This window comes from Macrobrachium nipponense, chromosome 31 (genome assembly GCF_015104395.2).
Source record: "Macrobrachium nipponense isolate FS-2020 chromosome 31, ASM1510439v2, whole genome shotgun sequence".
Classification (NCBI taxonomy): Eukaryota; Metazoa; Arthropoda; class Malacostraca; order Decapoda; family Palaemonidae; genus Macrobrachium; species Macrobrachium nipponense.
The window spans coordinates 29,930,403-29,955,402 of NC_061093.1; the positions used below are offsets into that span (position 1 = coordinate 29,930,403).

A 25,000-nucleotide genomic window follows, 5' to 3' on the forward strand; every position below is an offset into this window, starting at 1 on the left:
CTTTTTCTATAATGCACCTAATTAAAAAGATTTTTATTCCAGTTTTCTGTAAAACTGTTGTGCCGGCTTTGTCGCTGTCGGCACATTTTCTGTCCGCCCTAAAGGGTTGCAAATTGGTGTGTTGATCATCCACCCTCTAATCATCAAACACACAAAATGCAGCCCTCTAGCCTCAGTAGTTATTATTCAAGGTTAAGGTTAGCCATAATTGTGCTTCTGGCAATGATATACGACAGGCCACCACCGGGCCGTGGTTAAAGCTTCATGGGTCGTGGCTCATGCAGCATTATACCGAGACCAGCGAATGATAGATCTATACGATATTGCGGCTGCAAAGAAAACTCGATTGTGCCGAAGAAACTTTGGCGAAATTTTTTACCTGTTTATATTTGTTCATACAAATATAATGACATTAAAGTTACAATTACTCGTTTATTTTGTTATCAGACCCACTTGATGTAGTGAGTAAACGAAGCAATTGGCTGAGATTCTTGCGTCATTTTATAAGATCTTGGGCATACTAAAACTGTAGCAACTTCCCGTTGACTGTTCCAATAGCATTATCACTGACAATCACTACTTCTGTTTTAAGCTAAATAATAACGAAACAATACAAGACAGAAAAGTCATCTCAATCCAGCGCTAGTGAATAAGGTAAGTAAACTGAACACCACAACAAAAAGTAAAAGCGGCAGATCCAGTTATTAATAACTGAATATTTCGACCAACTGAGGCTTAACTAGTAAGTGGCCAGTATACATATAACTCTTCACTACTTTTTTCCCCTCAGGTGAAATAGCACACTATCGGTATTCAAGACTTAAAGATGAAGATGGTGACGTTTTTATTTCCGTTATAATAAGTATTAGTCATTCTAAATAATCGGGTATTAACGGGATGAGTCACCCGTGGATATCTCTGTCGCTCACCAAGCAAGCTTTGTTTACTATATCATTCAGATGCAATAGAGGTAGTTATCATTCAGAAAAAGAGCGTGTATCGTAACCACCTATCAATTTTTGCTCGGGTTCAAAACGAATTAAATTTCCGAGAGAATGTTCATCACTTCGCAATATTGCCAGCCAAATACTATGCGGGCCATGTAAGTGCAAAGAAAACAAACGATTAAGACAAAAAAAGACCAAAAGAAATTGAGACTACTGTATCGAAAGGCGGTTGCAATACATGGCAACTCTGTACTTTGGGGGGAGGGGCTCAACAAGTGCATGAAATCACCAACAGATGGCCGCACTGCTTCATAAAGGCAAGTGCGGCTGGTGATAGCAATGTTCAACAGGTTGTACTCAAGGGCCTCCGGGTACGGGGGGAAGAGGTGGAAGTGTTCAACATTCAACAGATGGCATCAGAGTCAATATATGCGAGAGGCAAATACTTAAGTATCCGATTATGGAGAGAAGAAATTCTTTTGTTTCTTTCGGGAGCGTTTGTCTTTATATGGAGTTATTTCGAATTATTAGATCATTTTAAACTGTTCAGTGCTATACATGTTATCATTGAATGTTATCATGAGTTACATTTTGGTTAAATACATTTACCTAACATCGGAAAAGAAAGCAATACAGGTGGTCATATTAGATGCTTTAAGTGATGTGATGACAAGAGTGACATTAACGGTATCATGATTTTTGTTTTCGTTGTAACGTAAGTAATATATATATATATATATATATATATATAAATATATATATATAATATATATATATATATATATATATATATATATATATACATATATATAAATATATATATATATATATATATATATATATATATATATATATATATATGAATATATATGTGTGCATATGTATATATATATATATAAAATATATATATATATATATATATATATATATATATATATATATAGTATATATATTGATAAGTGATTCAAGCATCAACTTAAGGTAGTGCACCCAAGACATCTTGCAGAGGGACAAATAAAAGAAAGGCCGTCATCAAACTAGTAACTTATGAAACAGCAATCACCATAATTGCAAATACATTTATATAATGTTGTGGAACGCTCCACTACATTTATGAGTCAGAAACGTCATTGCTACCCAAGAGCCAACTTAAACCAAAATAGCAGCAGCAACAACAATAATAAACTATTTTATATAAAACTGAGTCCTAGGCAGGAGGGGGGGTGAGGGAGAAAGCGAAAGAAATGGATTTAAGGATTAATAATGACGAACGTAAATCCCATGTAGAAATCGGGAAGCTCAGAGCTTATTTCGTTTGTTTCAAATGTGTACACGTACGTATATACTATGTGTATATATATTTACACACACATATATAGTATATAATATATATATATATATAATATATATATATATAATATATATATTATTATATATAATGTATATATATATATATATATATATATATATATATATAATATATATATATATATATATATATATATATATATATACATATATGTAAGTATAAATCGAAGAATGCACTTATCTTGACGGTTGCATATTTGTCTAGAAGCACAGAAATGATTGTTCCATCCCTAAAATGAATTTCGACCTAGAGATTATGAATGCATCGTGATCTATTATTGATATCGAGCACCCAAATGCATTAGATGTATATACGTGTAATTTTACCATTCAATAATCCCATTTGTAGTGACTTACAAAAAGGACATTCAGAATAGATCGTACTTCCCTTTAATAAGAGTGTTTTTGACATGGAAATATTACTGCAAATGGATTTCTGCTTCAAGAATTTCTGTGATATACAAGAAGAAAAAAAATCATCATTTCGATATAATGAATACAATTCAAGTACGAGAGAGAGAGAGAGAGAGAGAGAGAGAGAGAGAGAGAGAGAGAGAGAGAGAGAGAGAGCATCATCATTTCGATAAAATAAGTACAATATCCAAGTACACGAGAGAGAGAGAGAGAGAGAGAGAGAGAGAGAGAGAGAGAGAGAGAGAGAGAGAGATCATCACCATTTCGATAAAATAAGTACACGAGAGAGAGAGAGAGAGAGAGAGAGAGAGAGAGATCATCACCATTTCGATATTTCGAAAAAATATGTACAATTCAAGTACATGAGAGAGAGAGAGAGAGAGAGAGAGAGAGAGAGAGAGAGAGAACATTCCTTTACACAAGTTTTCTCAAATGGCTCAAAACCGTTGGATTATTTGCTCCAAAAACAAAGCGCACAATGTGGTGAAAATACCCTCAATATTTAATTATTTTCTGCTCAAATTTCAGCAGTATTTTCACCGCTCGGAAAATCCCCCCATAAAGGAGTTGTATCCTCTGGCTACTAAAGGATGCGCGTCATGTTAACTGAATTGCATGTTTCTGGCGTAGCAACTTTCAGTTTGTTAACGACATTTTGTAATTCCTGCGTCGAACGAGGAAAGCTCTACTAGTAAATTACCCTTACCATGATCGAACAGATGCTTTTAGAATAAAAAAAAATACTTGGTGCTGCAATTTCGGAGAAATACATTTATTTTTCAGGGTTTACAATGATCTATTAAAAAAATAGAAAATCAAACAAACAAACAAACAATCTCCGATGATTATGTTCCTATATGAAAAATATATCTACAATATTGAGGTTTTTTAAAAGTATGCTAAAGGTTACAAGTGTTTTTTGGTAAGTACGACAATGATAGCGAGGGTTTTGAAAACTACGCCAAAGATAATGAGTTTTTTCGAAAAGTACGCTAATTATAATGATTTGAATATAGTGACTTTTAGCTTTACAAACTGGAAAAATCTACTTTACTCAAGGAATTGAAACGTGCAAATATTGTCCCTAATTTAAATTATATTTCTTTGGAAGATTAAACAGTAAGATTTATTATTATTATTATTATAATTCACAAGTCTTCATCCTTATCAATTCACAAAAATAAAACGTACATATTTTCTCAATCAAATGTTTTCAAAGTCAAATCTGTTTAAAAAGCCATTTAAATATCTGTGCTATTTCTCTATAACTTTCGTTCTGCATAAGTTTTTGATAAGACAGGGTCGTTTTTCTATTCCCAAGATCAAGGCACTGAGTCTGACTCTGGCAGAAATATCTATATTTTAATATCCTTTTTTTACATACCTGGGTACAGGACATTATGGCCACTTCTTGTCTCTCCACCTTCAGTTTCAACCGCTCATTACAAGAGCTGATCTATCTGCTGTAAAATACACGGCTAACAAAGATTACCAACACTAAATAATCCTACCTTTCCTTTGAAATGTCTCGGGGCTGGAGTAAATCCAGATTTTAAATTTCACTACCAACCTACTTTCCTTTATAAAACCAGGGATTTAGGCTCCGTTTTTATGAAGTCAAAATAATAGTCTGATTTTTAGATATTATGTGGCAAAAGAACTCTTGTGATGTGATTACATGAAGCCATTTAAAATGTCTTACATGTTTATTAATACATATTGGGAATAAAGCTCAGTTAGAATAAAATCTGATTCTGTGGATTGAATCCCTTCCATTTGTTGACTATTTCACTGGTACATCCTTTCGAAAATCATTTGGAATTTGTTCTGTATAATCTGTAAATTCATCAGAATGAAAAATTAAAGAAAAAACACACACACACAAGTAAAAGATAAACGTTCTGCGCATCACAGCACTTGCAATAGCAGCGCTTAATGGCATGAAGGTATCTCGATATTTGCAGAGAATGTTATGGATTACACTGAAGAAATTTAGATAACTGATAACACGTTGCTTTCATAACTAGTATACTCTGTTTTTTTCCATCTGTCCATCCACCTGTGGTGGTCGCGTATGGTAACACTGCGTCCCAGGCTTTGAATAGTTACGCTATGTGTAAGTTTTAGGTAAATAAAAGGATATCTTGGTTTACATTTGCAATTGAAAAGTGTTTTAATAATTTACTGTATGCGAATTACACCGTTAATATTCGAAATAGGATGTTATTTAAAGCCCGGGACGCAGTGTTGCCATGCGCAAACACCACACGCGGATGGACAGATGGAAAAAAACAGAGTATAGTTGTAAAAGTTTCAGTCTTTAAAATGCACTCTGAGGCAGGAATAATAATCAATATGCTGTTGAGGAATACAAACGGAGACAAGTTTATAATTTTTTTAATCTAAGATATACCATTGATAACAAAAAGTGTCATGCAAGGAGCTACCAACCTCATTCCTTGAAATCAGTCATTTGAAGCTTCCAACTTACCAAATTTTATTGTAGTGAGTTGAATTTCACCCCGAAAAACGGCAGAAGTTGAAGTATCATATGTGAAAAATGAATGAACGCTCGACTGTTAACAATTATATAAAAAAGAAAAGAAAAAAAAAATGGAATTTTACACATTCCGATTAAACGAAATATTTTTTGCAAGCTGACAGAGCCACTTGTCTGACGTTTCCGAATGCCATTCAAAATAATGGACTATTCATTCGAATAACAACCATATCCCATGCGCCGTTATCCCGCTGAATGAGCTTAAACTATAAATTGAAATAAACGAGTGCATAACCGAGATGAAATACAAACATCCCACCGTCGGTATTCTTGTACAGAGCGTTCGAACAAAAGAGATAAAAAACAGAGCTATTCAATGTTGCACTCACAAATTCACTAGTGGATGAATTGCGTAGCCGGGATTAATGGTGGCCGGTGGGGTGGGTGGGGGTGGGGGTGGGGGAGGGTTTGGTTACTGGGGTGGAGGGAATCGGGGTGTTCCCAGGGGCAGGGGGAAACGTTCTGGTAGGAGAAGGGTAAACACAGATACAGAGATGCATATTTTAAGGCAAAACGCATTTTTTTTTCGTTTACTGTAATCTGTATCTGCCTTATGCATACATTCATTAACGGTATTTTTATTCATTCTCAATATTCGTGAAAGGCTGTGAGTGATGATGCTACGTTTTAGTTGTCGAGCAATTGTGATGTCATTTAGTAACTGTTATTAATGATTTATGTGTTGCAATGCTAACTGACTTCTCCTGTTACTCCGTAACTTAGAAGGTCATTATATACTCAATGTTGGCGTTTGAGAAAGGCCATTATAGCTATAATCAGTCGTTCCATTACATATCAGCAAAGGAATAAAAGCTTACTATTACAAGACTGTGCTGCTTTGCACCTGAACTGCGATACTGTCATTTTTTTTAACGTTTTTTGTATTCCTTTTGTTAAGCTTATTCTGCGCAAAAGATGGTCCCAGATTTTATTCATCCTCTACAAGGTATTATTCTCTAAGCTCGAACGTAATACAAATTCCTACAGGCATTTAATTCTTCAGAACCGGCGATGAAAATAATGTATGTTGACTTCATAATCCTTTTCAATTGTTCCCTACTCACCGGCAGTAAGACACTGGCATTTTTTTTTACTATTATTTTTATTTCCTTTGTGCAGGCATTTGAATTTTACATCTTACCCTTGGGAAAGATAGGTGCTGGTTTATGCAGACGTCCCTACTGGCGCTTTTTATATTTCTTTTATTTTCTTCGCCAGTGTGATAAAGTTATAAAAAAAGTACAAAAAAAAAAATCATTCACGATCAGGTACTCGTTGTTTGAGGTTATCAGTTCAACAAAAACATTATTCTGCGTTTAATCTCGGTTAGGAATAGTTTTGGCTACAGCTGAGCGGCTTTTGAAAAAAAAAAAAAAAAACCTGTCATGAACTGAACTTGTTCTTTAGGTCTGGATGATTGATAAGCTATCATCATATATAGGCTACAAGGTACGGCTAAATTTAACCGGTGTTACTTTTGTTATATTTTGGCATTATAATGCTAAATTACGATCACGATGATTTTATACATTATAGGCTATCTTTCACGAGAAATCTGCTTCGTCTTCATCAAAATGCTGAAAACTGGCTCTTACATTGAACAGTAAGTTATTCCTTAATCTTTCCATAGTACCTAAGTCCACGTATTGTGAGGCGGCAGTCAGCAAATGATGAACAAGAGAAACGCTTTCAGTAAATTTTTTTTAACAGCAAAACGAACTAAAATATTTACTTGAGTCTCATACACTTCCGACTTCAAATAAATTGTCCATTTCTATAAAAGGAAGTTTCAGATTCACTGTATATGCGTTAAACATTTCCTCAAACAGATATTGACCGAGTTATGACTTTATCTCTCGGGAACAGTTCCAAATACCACAAAACTGTATTTGTGCTTTGCATTCATCAACGGTGTTAAAAAAAAAAACTTTGCCATTTCTTTTAATCGAATTATTACTTTTTGTTATCGATTGGACCTAAACGCATTTGATATTCCTATATTACCCCTTTTCCAATGGCCTTGAGATTTATCTAAATGGGGAAAAGTTCCTTTTTTTACATTTGTTTTATTGGGAAAATAACCAATAATGGCAGATTCGGTTTAGTGGGGAAATAACAGTTCCTCATATCCGTTTTAGTAGAAAAACCTTTTACCTTTACGTAATTAAATACGGCATCTATTAAAACTGCTTTCTCGAATAGTTTGTCTCATTTCCTTCTTGGTATCATTTCAGTATATCTTAAGAGTGAATTTTAAATGTAATCGAACTAATAGAATTATTTGAAAATTGTAAACATCTAAAAGGAATATTATTTAAGCCTCATTAATCATTGTTTTCCAGATTTTATGCAGTACTTATAACAATAAAAAATGGAGATTACGGGCAAAGTTGTTTCTTCTGAACCCTTCCTCTTGGTCATTATGACATTACTTTTCTTTCTTTCTTTTATTAGCATAAGACTATCATATCCCCTGGGAGTGTGGAAGAAAGCTTAATCCACTCATTTATATTTAATTGAAGACCCATATGATTTCCTGAACAATACCATTAATTGCTGTATCAGAAATAAATCAATGCTCATGCGTAATTAACACAGGAATGAAAGGACTGGATAATATTTATAAGGATAAAGATGTAAACAAGTTTCCTAGAAGTATAATATATATATATGGTATATATATATATATAATATATATATATATTACATATATATATATATATATATATCTATATATATATATATCTATTCTAAAATTAAAATCAAAAGAATTAAACTTTCGTTCACGTTATCGTTTTTATAACTCGTATGTTTTTGAATGGATATGAACCCACAACAAACCATCCATTGGCTTTGATCCAATAAATATTTTTACCTAATATCTCACACCCAAACCCAGTTGCATAAGCGACTAGAAAAAAGCAATCAGCAATTGCAAAAAATCTGTCAAGGTGATTTGCATACTCACCCAAATACTCTGGGTCATTTGCATCTTTTCCTGGCACAAGAACCCAATTAGCAGAATTTGTGGGGAAGCAGGTTGAAGCACAGAACCATGACATGACGTTCCAAAAAATTACAATAATAAAGTTTCAGTAACATTAACCTATAAACTATGAAATAAAATAACCTTGATTCAGATCTCAACCATGATCAGTTCTCAAATCTACTAATCTTCTTTTTTTTTTTATTAAAACATTGTGAATCTTTTGAAAGTCGCAAACATCTATGACAGAAAGGAATGAAGCCAAACAGAAGAATATAAAGCCCCCTTGACCAACAAGAGGCTTATTCTGGGATTAGCGAACAATATTCTTATAACAGTGATAACAATATGACTATGATATTCCACAATATTGTACATGGTATGACGCCGGTCGAGTCGCCATATGTCTAACTCTTGTCACACTTAGAAATAAAAATACAAGGAAAGCATCATAAAACACACAAACCCACACACACACACACACATATAAATAATATACTATATAGATAGATACTTTTATGTAGTAGATATATGTATGATATATATCTCCCCTTCTCTCTCTCTCTCTCTCTCTCTTCTCTCTCTCTCTCTCTATATATATATATATTATATATATGATATATATATATATATATATATATATAGAGAGAGAGAGAGAGAGAAGAGAGAGAGAGAGAGAGAGAGAGTATATATGCACACATATTTATCTACATACATAAAAGTATCTATCTATATATATATATGTGTGTGTGTGTGTGTGTGTGTGGGTTTGTGTGTTTTATGATGCTTTCCTTGTATTTTTATTTCTAAGTGTGACAAGAGTTAGACATATGGCGACTCGACGGCGTCATGCCATGTACAATATTGTGGAATATCATAGTCATATTGTTATCACTGTTATAAGAATATTGTTCGCTAATCCCAGAATAAGCCTCTTGTTGGTCAAGGGGGCTTTATATTCTTCTGTTTGGCTTCATTCCTTTCTGGCATAGATGTTTGCGACTTTCAAAAGATTCACAATGTTTAAATAAAACAATAAAAAAAATGAGTAGATTTGAGCTCTGATCATGGTCGAGATCTGAATCAAGATTATTTTATTTCATAGTTTATAGGTTAATGTTACTGAAACTTTATTATTGTAATTTTTTGGAACGTCATGTCATGGTTCTGTGCTTCAACCTGCTTCACCACAAACTCTGCTAATTGGGTCCTTGCACCAGGAAAAGATGCAAATGACCCAGAGTATTTGGGTGAGTATACAAATCACCTTGACAGATTTTTGCAATTGCTGATTGCTTTTTTCTAGTCGCTTGTGCAACTGCGTTTGGCTGTGAGATATTAGGTAAAAATATTTATTAGATCAAAGCCAAGGGATGGTTTGTTATGGGTTCATATTCATTCAAAAACATACGAGTTATAAAAACGAAAACGTGAACGAAAGTTTAATTCTTTTGCTTTTAATTTTACAATATATATACATCTAGGAAACTTGTTCACATCTTTATCCTTATAAATATTATCCAATCCTTTCATTCCTGTGGTAATCGCGCATGAGCATTGGTTTATCTCTGATATAAAAATTAATGGTATTGTTCAGGAAATCATATGGGTCTTCAATTAAATATAAATGAGTGAATTAAGCTTTCTTCCACACTCACAGGGGATATGATAGTCTTATGATAATAAAAGAAAAAAGAAAGAAAAGTAATGTCATAATGACCAAGAGGAAGGGTTCAGAAGAAACATATATATATGTGTGTGTGTGTGTGTGTGTGTGTGTGTGGTGGTGTGTGTACTTATTTTATCATACAAAATATAACAAGTACTTGATGATTGACTAAAGCGTTTTCGAAGAAAATACTTGCTGCTTTCTTTGAACTACGTACTACACCTTCCAGATGTAAAACGAAGATAAACAGCCCCAATAAACAACAGATTAAGAAAATACCCCTTGCAGCAGGATCTTAGAATGAAACGTCTTGAGGAGGCAAGCATGTTTTCAGAGCTGCCTGAGAGGTACACACACACACACACATACACACACACACACACACAGACACGCGCCCCTTAGGGTATGCAATGGTACGAGGCTCTTTTGATATAAAGTGTTCCAGGAAAGACTTCTCGAAAACAGGTCATATTGTTTTCTCTTAGATGAGAGAGAGAGAGAGAGAGAGAGAGAGAGAGAGAGAGAGAGAGAGAGAGAGAGAGAGAGAGAGTTGCACCTAGGTCTTCTGTACCTGGGCTAGTGCAGCAGATAAGCAGAAAAATACTTCATTTTGTGATACGAGCGTGGAATTTGGCACAAGTGTTCATTTTAACCTCCTCTTTTGAAAAATCTGAGTGTCCACGCAAAATTTCAATACGGCCCCCACTTTTCATGATAGCCGCTAGTTGTTTCGATTTCATTGTTGAAATAAATAAATAATTCATTATTCAGTTAATTGAAGATATCACCAGAGCTCCTACTACTATATTTATCATGATGATAAAGATGGCGTACAATATGGACGCCATGAAACATTTTGCTTGATAACTCTGCAACTAGGAAAGATAGAGACATGAAATATTTATCTATGCCTACATTTATGAAGTCAGAGAGTCTGTTTCTAGCATTTCTATTGGGCTATTATCAATATTACATCTTGGAAAAGGACCCCATAATGCTGCTGAAAAGCATACAAGCACAATTTTAAATATACAATTACCAAAAACTAGTAGTTTGAGCTTCAAACTAATCAGCAGTAAAATAACAATAAAAAAATAATAGTAGTTGAGCAAATGAAAAATATTAAAGCATCAAATGAGCTAATACGTCCATTTGAAAAAGCATATCATACAGTACATATTAACAAGCGTATACTATATGATAGTTAATGGGTAACATTATCCAATTTGTACTGACGTTTCATGACATGTAAGATAAAAGGATCTAATTTATACAAACCAAGCGATAAATTACAAGTTTTTCCTTTGGAGCGAACAATGCAAGCTGTCTCTATAAAAGTTTTTTTCAATAAAATCTGTTCTCTTAAACAAAATCTTTGACAGGAGCCAGTCAATCGGTACATTACACATACTGCTGTGAACGCATAAAACATTGCTTGTATTATTTGTTCTCATATTATATTTATGATTTAAAATGCTTTTTTCGAGTGTTTTCCCAGGTATAAAAACTACCGCACTTGCATGGGATCTTATATATGACTTCTTCAATGAAAGAGTCATATGTAAAGAGAGACTTTCGGATACTTTTCCGTATCCCTCCTCAGTTCTACTGGAGAAGGATACGGAGCAGTATTCGACAGTTTCTCAGGGGTTTCTTAGTTAAATAATAATAATAATAATAATAATAATAATAATAATAATAATAATAATAATAATAATAATAATAATAATACGCACAGGATCAGTAAAATTATAAATATATGTCGTCTCTCCGGTTTCACAGCCGTCTGCGATTATAGTTAATGATAGAACTTGTGGTTCTGTTACACTTCTGAATTTCCGCTTCAGCATTAACAGACTGAAAAATTAAATATACTTCAAAGTAAAGATAACTTGGAGGATGCAATGAAAATGAAGTAATTTCCTCTCATGTATGTGGAATATAAGTAGGAACAAAAATGCACACGTGCAAGACTCAGCTCGGAAAGCGTGGATAGCATGCATAGATTTTTGTTGACGTAACATGAACACTATTTCTATTCTAAGTATAAGCGTTTTGAAACGTTGAACGGTGAAAATGAATGTCCGGCTATTTTAAGTGGAAATAAATATCCAGCTATTTTAGGCCTGGAAAACGTGATTTAGATCACAAATAAAGGATTCCCTAGAAATCACAACAATGATCTATTTCCAAAGGGAATCTCTGCCACCATTCTAGGAAGATAGAGATATTATCCGCAGATGGAATATTGCATTTAAAAAAACAGAGACATTATACGTAGATGAAGTATTACATTTAAAAGAACATACAGTAAATAAGTATTAAGTGACCCAAAGATAATTTGAAGGACACGCAGGAAACTTGTATGTGAAAGGTTAATTAAAAGGGATAGTATATAAATCAGATTCTGAATGGGAATGGCGAAAAACACATGGAAACTACGATGATTTCTTGATGCAGTGTCACTATGAATGACTAACCAATAACTTCAAAAATCTTAGCTCTTAGAGAAACCAAGTAACAAACAAACACTATAAGCAGGTGCCAATAACTAATTGTTGGAAAGGCCATTAAATAACTTGGGAATAATGTAAGAAACTAACAAAACAGGACTAATTGTTCAAAAGATATTATATAAAAAAATAATTTGCAATTATCCATTTCTTTTGTAAGATGACAGTTCATCTACATCAGGAATATGATGGTTAATAATTAAGTTTTATAATTAAACATTTTAAATATCATCAAAATTTTATGCTGTCATATCGTTCGGGGCAAACACACAATTAATAATTAAAATTTTAATAATATTGCCATAAATGCGGAATGAAACTGAACGATGATTATACGGTTTGGTAAACATCAATTTTATATTAAATTGGATAAAGGTAAAAGCTCTAACTAGTCCAGTTATGTTATGATTAGTGATATAAGCTAATGTTTTCCCCAATTAAGGTGGATCTAAAAAATTATTTGGAGAATTTAAATTACACTGAATTTTAGCGTTGGGATGCATCAACGAGAGCAGAATTATTTGAGTATTATTCTAAAAGCAGCATATATATATATATATTATATATATATATATCATATATATATAATATATATATATATATATATCTATATATATATATATATGCTGCTTTTAGATAAATACTCAAATTCTGCTTTCGTTGATGCATCCCAACGCTAAAATTCAGTATAATTTAAATTCTCCAAATATATATATATATATATATATATATATATATATATATATAATATATACATATATATTATATATATATACAATATATATTATATTATATATATATATATATATATATATATATTATATATAATTATTATATACATACATACATATGAGAGAGAAGAGAGAGAAGAGAGAGAGAGAGGGATAGAGAGAGAGAGAGAGAGAGAGAGAAGAGAGGAGAGAAAAGGAGGAAGAGAGAACAGTGTGTTAGAAACTCCCGGCAATTGCAACTAGTGGACAAAGGAAAACATGGCAGGACGTAGAATCCTCGTGTATATTTCATACGCACATTTCAGGGTACACACCTGAGGATGTGTATATTAAATATACACGAGCTGCGAGTATTGCATCATTTTGCGTGAGGTTTCTTTGTTTCAAAACAATATTTATGCTTTATCTAATGCTTTTCTAGATTTAGTACAAATTCCTTAAACCCACATCGAAATCATTAATCTATATTGGAGGAAACTATTTTCCATTAAAATTATAAAAGGTAAAACTTCTAAAAAGCATTGGGTAATTAGGCAACGTCCTCACAATATAAAGCACGAACGAGGAAATGTCATTATTTTATTGTATAAATGACTTTATTGCTTGGAAAAGTCAGTTTGTAAAAAACGAGTGAATGCATAATCTTCTGAATTTCATTTCATTTTAGAAATAAAAAATAAATCATAGATATTTTATGTCCTGATAATCTCATTTCTCATTTATATATTATTTTTTCAAAACCTTTTATTGACTAAAGCAATATCCACATAATTTTCTTAGAATCCAGTGAAGCAGACTTCATTTTTTGATAAATATTTTACGTTAAATGTTACAAGTTACTGCCAAAAAAATGTCAGTAATTCTTTCAACGTTAGAAACTGCTGTTTTATTATTAACAGTTCGTTGACGGGAATAATACTTTAAATTCATAGTTATAACATACTTTCATGTTATCACGAGAATTGTCTAGCATTTTATTTACCTGAATTTAGAAGCAATTGTTGTCCATTCATAGACATAACTATAAAAAATTTTATTTTACTTATTTTGACTAATACATTTTAGTTTCATATATCTTTTTATTTCTAAAACAATGCGTAAAATGATACTAAAGGGCCATTACTGGTTGCTGTTTTGGCATTAGATTAAAAGCACTATAGAGGTGTCTTCAACATAATATCTTCAACATAAAGGAGACTAGTGCGACGTGAGTAAAAAGGGTTCAATGCGCTGTCGAAGACCTTTTAGTTCAGGTTAAGAAATGGCTAATTTTGTGAAAGGTCTTATACAATGAGTTCATTCAGGAGTCAGCCTTTAAGGTATGACTGTGGTAATGACTGATTTGCCATTTATTTCAGAAACCATACACACACACACATATATGTAATCTTCGAGAATATGCAGGTATACATACATATATATATATATATATATATATATATATATATATATATATATGTGTGTGTGTGTGTGTGTGTGTGTGTGTGTGTGTGTGTGTATATATGCAGAAGCCAGGTACTATGTCGTACCTCTAAGTAAGTGGGGATACAGTCCACAATGAAGTAAAATCCTCTTGTAGTTTAAAATATATATCTCTAGTACAGGATTAAAGCTTTCGACCATCAACTGTGGTCTTGTTCACTAGTGAACAAGACCACAGTTGATGGTCGAAAGCTTTAATCCTGTACTAGAGATATATATTTTAAACTACAAGAGGATTTTACTTCATTGCGGATTGTATCCCCATATATATATATATATTTAACCGAGATTCTAAATCTCGGTTCTTCTATCTTAAAAGGTAGCAATGGATCATGCGTCTAAGACACTGGAACACCCAACATCCATTTCCTCTCACTCCAAACAACAACTCTCTCTCTCCATCTATCTCTCTCTCTCTCTCTCTCTCCTCTCTCTCTCTCTCTACAACACATCTCTCTCTCTCTCTCTCTCTCTCGACAACACTTCCCCCCCAACTCTCCATTACCTAAGGCAATTAAATCAAACTCGTGAACTTACAAAAATAACATTTATTTAAGAGCAAAGCATAAACTAAATAACTCAGGTTCTTAACAAAATTATAAAGTGAATGATTGAACTCAGATAATCCACTCCATATTTCTCCTACAATAGCCCACATCATTTTAGTCATAAAACTGGGCAAGTCATAATACAATCTCCATAGTAACACCATGAAACATTAGTTAAGTTCCCATATCAATTAAGTCAGTTTTCCTTTCTCAGAATCGTCTATAAAAAGACAAGAGAACATTCAAAATACAGACAAGCCACACTTTTGGCTAAAAATAAGTATGCTTACCCATTCAACACAGTATTCACAACACTTCTCTCAAAAAGTACTTTTGCAGAAGCCATCTTGGCTCTGCTGCCTCTGTAATGATCTCTTATCTTGGTTACCTCACACTCTCATATGTAGGGAAAAAGCTCGCACACACGCATGAACTCACACACATTGTTCACGGCCAGGAGCTGCCTCTAGCCAGTTTCATAAGGCACCTCCACGACTGCCCGTAGCAACAGGACATGGCACTGACCTCCACAGGTAGCAATTTTGACATCACGCCACCCAAAAAGATACATCAGCATTTCCAAAGCTTGTCACTTCAGTCCACACTGTTTCCAATGAGAAGCTAAATCGACGACTCCTACATTCTAAGAAAGTCACAGCATCTCACATATATATCATTAATACATCCCTGTTTTAATATTACAGCTGCTCGGGCACCCAAGAATGCTAGCACCTGCCTAGCCATAACTCACATAAAACAGCTTATACATATAAAAAAAACACATTGGGCGGCTCATTAAACACCATATTAAAAAAATAACTGCACGTCTTTGGCAGCACAATGTCTATCAGACATTATCTTGAACATCCTGTATCCAGGCTATAATAACAGTTGACTGTAGAGAAACATTTTCTCATCTTGAATTTTCGATTCTCCCGTGTATGTGATTGGTCTGCAGCTGCACAGACTCGTGAAACACCCTGTAGAAAGGCAAAACGTCTCCCAGTGGAAGACAACTGACGACTTCCGTAGTCCAAAAGCACCGTAGAGCCCCGTAGACTCGTAGAAACCCTCGCATGTCGGCAACATCAGCAACATACATCTCCCTGTAGTAGCTGAAGGGCGTCTTGCTGAAGGCATAGGGCAACAATGCTTATGGTGTTTCAGTATGTCAGTCATGTCATCGGTCAATTAAGAAGAATTAACCCTAGACATACATCTGTCAAATAATGATCTCAAAATTGTAAGCAATACTGACTGAACGTTTTCCCATTTAATCACCACTAATATGACCACTGAACTAATTTCCAACTACAACTCGTGAAGGAACTTCATAAGATCGCTAAATCGCAAATAAGTATTATAACCCCGTAAAGAAAATATTAAATTCTCCAATGATACAAAAAAAAAACTTGCCAATCTCACACATATATTAGCACATACCATCCAGAACTCACAAAAACTCTACGGACTACTGTCATCACATTTAAACTCACAATACTCACAAGAAAAGAAAAAATGAGCCCCCCCAAAAAAACTGCAACAGAACCAGCCCCAAATTATCACCAAAAATGTTCTCTCAAGCTGTGACGGGTTGCCGAATGCATTTTTGTCGAAGAACAAGAAGCAGAAGCCAGGAAGCCGAACGGACAGAATGCCGAACAGACATAATGACGAACAGACACAATGCCGAACAGACATTAAGTCGAACGGACAAAATGCCGAATATTGCTAAGATTACGAAAGATAAATATAAGCAAAAATAATAATAGTTAAGGTTTTTTTCTTCAATGAAGTTTGACTTTTCACTAATTCGATAATTACTATTTAACTGCTTGTTTAATTAACAATTACCTAGTTTACTAATAGTGCTTTGTAGTTATATATTTTTTTTCTACATTCAAATTTGAGTATGAAATTTATTTTTTGCGAGTTCAACCATGGAATTCACTAAGACAGGACGTGGTGGCCGAAAATTGCTTCATAATGGATATTCATACGTTGTCGATAAAACTGTTAAAGAAACTACTTACCGGAGATGTGAGCGACGAAAAGTGTGCAATGGTAGAATTAGAACGATCAGTGATACCGAACATGGACAAGCTTCAGATCATTCACATCCTCCCGACGGTGCTCATAATACCATTTTAAAAGCTTTGGATAAAATGAAGACTACAGCAGAACAAACAGAAAAGGTAACAAGCCGTGTGATAAATAATGTCTTGGAAGAACTGCCGCTCAGCATTGCAGGTTCTATACCCAAAAGAGAAACACTTGCAAGAATGGTAAGGCGAGCAAGAAAGAATGAAGAAAGTGAAGACTTGGACATGACAACCCGTGGCGAGAATTTTCGTCTTTATGAAACCACCTCTGTTACAATTTTATCGACAGAAAAGAACTTGGAATTATTATCTAAAAAACAAGCATGGTTTGCCGATGGCACATTTGACTCCGCTCCTTTAAGCAAACAGCTTTATACCATACATGCCATTGTTTTAAAAAGTAAAACCTTGCCATTGGTGTATTGTATTGCCAGTAACAAAGAAGAAACAAACATATGACGAAATTTTTGGATTTTTAAAAAGCAGAGGTGTTCAGGAGCCTGATTCAATAACTGTTGATTTCGAAAGAGCAACAATAAATAGCATTAAAAAGAACTTTCCTAATACATCTATATCAGGTTGTTTCTTTCATTTCGGCCAATGTTTATGGCGGAATATCCAGTCTTGTGGTCTACAGCAGTGGTATGTTGAACCCAGTAATGCTATTTTCATCAAGCAGTTACAAGCACTTGCTTTCGTCCCACCTGCAGATGTACATGATTTATTTGACGAATTGGTGAATTCCTTAGATACTGAAACTGATGAAATACTAAGTGATTTTTTGGTTTACTTTTAAAAACATTGTCGAAATAAAATAATTATCAAGCATTTTTACTTTTATTTTGCTCCTTTTGTCTTTTATATGTGTTCTGAAATTTTCAAAACAAACAAAGAAAAAGCCTTCTTATCGATTTTTTAACGACTGAAGAAAAAAAAAAACTATTATTGTTTTTTTCTTATAGTCAAATTTGAATAAAGAAAACAATATATATAACTACAAAGCAGTATTAGTAAACTAGGTAATTGTTAATTAAACAAGCAGTTAAATAGTAATTATCGAATTAGTGAAAAGTTATCTATATCTCTCAGCAAATGTCATAATCCTATTATTATTTTTGCTAATATTTATCTTTCGTAATCTTAGCAATATTCGGCATTTTGTCCGTTCGACTTAATGTCTGTTCGGCATTGTGTCTGTTCGGCATTATGTCTGTTCGGCTTTCTGTCCGTTCGGCTTCCTGGCTTCTGCTTCTTGTCCTTCGACAAAAATACATTCGGCATCCCGTCCGTGCACGCATTTCAGTAACCCACAAAATCAGTAAGAACCCTTTTACTGTTTATATAATTAACCTCCATGAAATATAATGCCAAACACCCATTCTATCTAACTCACATACCCCAACAAATTACATCTCCTGTCTTAAATAGAAATGCTATGTAAGCTTAACCCCAATTACGACAAATCTCGTAGGAAAAAAAACAAACGACAATAATAAGTATACTTTCCCATCACAGAAGGCATATAATATATAATATATATAATCCAAAGTTTTCCCTCATTAATGCAACATATATCGTTACGGAATTTGCAATCGCAACATATCTCATCGGCCAGAAACGACCGAAAACAACCCCTTTACATAGTACATCTCCGAAAATAGTGCAAATCTCCGAGTAATCAACTCCAAAGGAAAAAGTCAGCAAACCGGACTCATCACAGCATTATCAGCAAAAATCCACCTGTTAACACCTCAGGTGCTTCGAACAGCAGTATAGATTTGTGTAGTCAGACTTGCAATGCCAGAAACCATTATTCTCCATATATTTTATACTAACACCATTATTCTCCAAATATTCTATACTGACATTACATAACCACATTTCACAAACTTATCTCCAGGATATCACCAAGATGCCTAAACAAAATTGTCCTTAAAGCATAACTCCCCCATGATATTACCCAATTATATAAAACAAATCATCACCTATTCGGGATATAAACCACAGTAAACCACAATTTCACAATTATATTCCGCCAAAATAACCACTGGTGAATATAAAAAATGCAACATCTCCATAAGGATTCATGAAAACTGCAACGCAGTAATGCCACTCGCCTCCATTAGTCACAACAGCAAAGGAACCACAATACCCCCTTTTTGGCTTGTAAAACCACAGAAATTCAGCCCCAAAAATAATAACCACAGAAAATTTCACCACCAAAGATTAATGCCACCCATATATCACCATATTAATAATAACACCACTCCGGCAATACAAATATTCCCCTCCATTTCACTAGCATGCACACCACCATATTCCCCTCTATTTCACCAACAACCACATGTGGGATAAAAACAAGTATCCAAAAAAATCGTTATATCTCCAAGCAGGGTAATTAAAAATGAAACTCTGTCCCCGAGAAATGCGCTCAAAGCATCTAGCTGATACACTCGAAAACATTGCCACATATCTCCTCTCACAAAGGTTTCCATTTGCACCAAAATAACTGCAAAAATAATTGAACTAAACATAGCTCTTACCACCATAGGCCTAAACTGTGGACTATCTCTAACATAATAAAATATCACATGGCCAAAATATTATATCTCCTATTATATCTCCAATTATATCTCCAATTCTCCAGTAAAATAACCTTGAAAAGCCTCTCTAAGGAGCTCAATGTTACTGTCAAAACTGTAAATTCTCTGTTTAGCATAATTGCTGAAAAGGGCAAAAACTTGGCAAATAAAATTGCCCAGGAAATTCTTGAAAAAATCATAAGTGTGCCATAACTAATTACAACAAAACTACAAATCCGAAGTGTCTAAACAAAGACTTCCCCATATTCACTTCGGCACAGGCCACCAGAAACTTAATAAAGTTTCCTATCTCTGGCAAACTTGCCACAGACACAACAAGGGTATTGTGCAAGAGGCCAACAACTCCCGGAATACAAATATCCAGAAAAAAATGTAGTATCTTACCCCCCCTTTTATTAAAGCTACACAAATATATATATATATATATATCTATATATATATATATATATATATATATATATATAGAATCCAAGTCAGTTAAATTGAATCATCAATATCACAGTATTTCAGAGGGTTTCGTGATACATCTTAGTACATCAAGTTTATTAAAGAAACGTTTCGCACAACACAAACACGGTCATCATCAGTCTGTAGAAATAAAAACAATTACATTATAAAAGGAACTCAAAATAAATACTAAAAATATTACATCATTAAAATACCGTAAAAGTTAAAAGTTAAAGATTTTAAAAACAAGGCAATAGAACCAAGAGAGAGAGAACTAAGAACACCAACCATCCATGGTAAGAGACAGAGAAGGAATGGCAAACTTTGGGGTCCAAAATTAAACAAAACGACAGCTATGCCAGATACAAAGGTGAAGCCGTAGAGTTACTGTTTAATGAAGGAACCAGCCTTTTAATGAGTAAGGACTCTAAGGTAGTTAAGTGCTCTGGGTCCCTCGTATAACCAATAATGGAGAAGTGCTGTTTCAAGACTTCTATTTTACATATTGCTGCATGATTTTTAATATTTGAGAATTCTGGTTGCTTAATTCTCTGACCTGTGCGAAAACTGTAACCCATGTGACTGCAATATCTCACCTGCAGTAACCTACGTGTTGATCCAACGTAAGAGCCCGGACATCCAGGGCATGTGAATTTGTAAACAACGTTCGATCTCATGAAGGCCTGCAGGCGATCTTTAATTTAAAAAAATTAAAAAATGAGCCTATTCTGCATGGATTGTTAGAAATAAGTTTGAGTTGAAGGCATGGAATTTCCTGTTCTATGATTTGCGTGAGTCTGCGTGAGAACTTGGTATCAAAAACATATGGGATGGATGCAAAAACCAGCTTTTTTGGAACATTGAAATTGGCTATAGGTGGCTGGAGAAATTTGGTTAATACTACGTTAAATGATTTTGGGAAGGAATACATCTTTAGGATAAGAATTTCTTTGAAAAAAGTTTTAATAAAATTCTATTTCATTATGAAAAATGGACCAGTTAGAAGAGTATTTCAATGCTCTATGCACTAGGGTGTAAAATAGTGTTTAATTTAAAAGTTTTTTGACAAGAACTGTAATAGTTGTTGGCTAGTCCTGTATATGTCTTGAAACAGCACTTCTCCATTATTGGTTATACGAGGGACCCAGAGCACTTAACTACCTTAGAGTCCTTACTCATTAAAAGCTGTTCCTTCATTAAAACAGTAACTCTACGGCTTCACCTTTGTATCTGGCATAGCTGTCGTTTTGTTTGGAACCCCAAAGTTTGCCATTCCTTCTCTGTCTCTTACCATGGATGGTTGGTGTTCTTAGTTCTCTCTCTCTTGGTTCTATTGCCTTGTTTTTAAAATCTTTAACTTTTAACTTTTACGGTATTTTAATGATGTAATATTTTTAGTATTTATTTTGAGTTCCTTTTATAATGTAATTGTTTTTATTTCTACAGACTGATGATGCACCGTGTTTGTGTTGTGCGAAACGTTTCTTTAATAAAATTCTTTGGATGTCTACTAAGATGTATCACGAAACCCTCTGAAATACTATATATATATATATATATATATATATTATGTATATATTTATATATTATATATATATATATATATATATATATATATCTATATATATATAATATATATCTTAACCACCCTTTTATTAAAGCTACACAAATTTGAAACCCTTACCTGTTGTCAATGGTGCCCTCTGTCTGCAACCATATCATTAGGCTATTAAGACCTCGTAAGTATAAAAATATACTATTTATTACCCAAAGCAGTTGAATATAAAATAGAACAAAATGATTAATAAGTCATGATGACAAGAAACCCAAATCTGCCCACAAAGAAAACTAGAAAGTTAACATTCTACACTCCTGACTAAGAATTCACTCCCAGACCCAAAATGCCAATAAGTTCATCATATTAGTCAGGTTAGAGATTCCCGTCTCTAGTACCATGAAATAGGACCCATCTTTCTATGGGTGCTTTCTCTCCCAACACTCGGCATGTACCACCTGACCTCTTTGATCTCACCAAAAAGAATGTGGCTTTTGCAAGTGCCTTGGACTATTAGGCCTGTAACATCCGTACAAACGAATGTACATACTTGACTACAAGAAAAGCAATCTCTCGGTTAAACGCTTACGTACTCAAATTCCTTTACTCAAGTAAGCTGTCCTTACAGCCTGTCTCCAAGCAAGACACAATATGTGATTTCACTAACATTACACACTTGTAAGATGGCTCGGCGACCTATATCCTCTGTGCACTCCTGTCGCACACCACATCAGCAACTATTGCACAATGTATCAATTTACCACATGACTTAGGGCTACCTCTGTTGCTGGAGCCCTTGTGCTTCGTCGAATGCATAAAAGTTTAAGAACTCCTTGCGCACAAATTGTGATCAGTATAGCACCTAACATGATCATTAATATTGGTATAGTGTAACGGTCACTAAAGAAAGGCTCATCCTTGTCACCAAGATAAGCAGAACTCGACGAATAGTTGTAGAAGCAGGTTGAGTGCGTAAACCAACTTCGAACAACTCAGCACGCGCCATTATTCAGCGTCTGCGACCCTCGTGAGTGTATCCAACACCCTCTCGTCGCGAAACTGTAGATTCGACGTTTTCTACTGAAGGGAACGTGGACACCACCCCGTTGTCAAGGAAATATCCCGAGACTTCTATGCAAGTGCTACTCGCACCCACCTCATCGAAGAATGTATCCTGAGACGATATATCAAAGACATCTCATCCTTTGCAAAGGCAGTCCATAGAAACGCCATTCGTGTGTAGACTTGACTCGACCCTCTGGTACTGTAGAACAAAGTCGTTTCCATCGCCATCATCACGTTGAGTTGGGAATTATCTAAAGTCATTGTGTGTCCGTATTTAAAAGGTCTACATTGTTATAAAATAACTAAAGTCTTGCTTTACCCCACAAATCCGTCATTAATTAATATACTCAATCTACTAGTCAAATATTAAAAATTCCTCGCTAAACAAAATATAATCTTTACCCACTGAATCCTCAAAAATAATCCCATATATGACAAACACTCTATCAAAAGAGAACCCATAACTCTAACCGCAAAAACCCCTTTATGGTTTATATAACTAGCCTCCATAAAATATAATGCCGAACACCCCTTCTATCTAACTCACATACCACGACAAATTATATCTCCTGTCTAAAATAAAAATTATATTTAGAGCTTAACCCCCATTAAAACATCTCTTGTAAGAAAAGAAAAAAAAGAAAAAAGGGAGAAAAAAATAAGATAATAACAACAATAATAAGTGAACTTTCCCCATTACACAGCGCACATAAGAGAAAAAGAAACATATATAATTCAATATCTTCCCCAAAACGGACTGTGTACTGTTACGGAATTTGCTACCGCAGCAATCCCATCGACCAGAAATGACCGGAAAAGAATCCCCTTACATGATACATTCCCGTGGAATCCCATGATCAACATCTTAGAGAATAGTGCAAATCTCCGAGTAATCAATTCCAAAGGGAAAAATCCAAAACCGGATTCATTACAGCAACATTAGCAAAAAATCCACCTGTGAACACCTCAGGTGCTTCGAACTGCAGCATAGTCAGACTCGCAACGCCAGAAACTCATGATTCTCAAAAAAATGTTCTATACTGAAACTACATCAGCACATTCCACAGAACTATCTCCAGGATATGACCAAGGTGCTCCAAAGTTATCTTGAAGACATAATTCTCCCAAACGATACTGCCCAATTATATAAAAAATTATCACCTATTCGGGATAAAAAACTATGATAAACTCACAATTCCATAATTATATACCGCCCAAAAAAAGAGAGAAAGTCACCCCCAAGGATTAATGCCATCCCCTTATATATATATATATATATATATATATATATATATATATATATATATATATATATATATATATATAAGTCATATCACATTTCCGTGATTCATATACATATATCGAGCTACAATGTCCTTTAATATCTAATTCGCTCTACCTCGGAATTAATATATTTTCATATATGCTTAACCGAAGGGGAATTTTTTCTCGATAATGACTTGCCTGGACCAGGGTGCGCGAAACCCATGATCCTTACAAATCCAGGAACGTCAGTGAAGCTTTATCCTACTACACCACCTCTCGCGGTGGTGTAGTAGGATAAAGCTTCACTTGACGTTTCCTGGATTTGTAAGGCTCACGGGTTCGCGCCCTGGTCCAGGCAAGTCTATTATCGAGAAAAAATTCCCCTTCGGTTAAGCATATATGAAAATATATTAATTCCGAGGTAGAGCGAATTAGATATTAAAGGACATTGTAGCTCGATATATATAGTATATATATATATATATATATATATATATATATATATATAATATATATATATATATATATATATATATATATATATATATATATATATATATATATATATATATATATATATATCACCATCTTAATAATAACACCACTCCAGTGATAAAAATATTTCCTCCATGTAATTAATAACCCCACACCCCAAAAAAAAAATCATCCCCCCTCCAAAAAACGTCCTTAAATCATAAGTCCCCACGACATTACCCAAATTATATAAACCCCAATGTCATCTAT

The 25,000-nt window shown here is 34.0% G+C and overlaps 2 protein-coding genes across 2 annotated transcripts in view; one reads left to right on the plus strand and one right to left on the minus strand.

The window, feature by feature from the left end:
* The window catches only part of LOC135206808 (uncharacterized), a 28,209-nt gene extending 12,623 nt beyond the window's left edge, over positions 1–15,586 (plus strand). Inside the window, exon 2 of the mRNA XM_064238299.1 lies at positions 15,433–15,586. Within this exon, the coding sequence (XP_064094369.1) occupies positions 15,433–15,586 (154 nt within the window). The remainder of the gene's footprint in view (positions 1–15,432) is intronic.
* The window catches only part of LOC135206496 (protein snakeskin-like), a 279,333-nt gene that overhangs the window by 119,982 nt on the left and 134,351 nt on the right, over positions 1–25,000 (minus strand). The window lies entirely within an intron of this gene.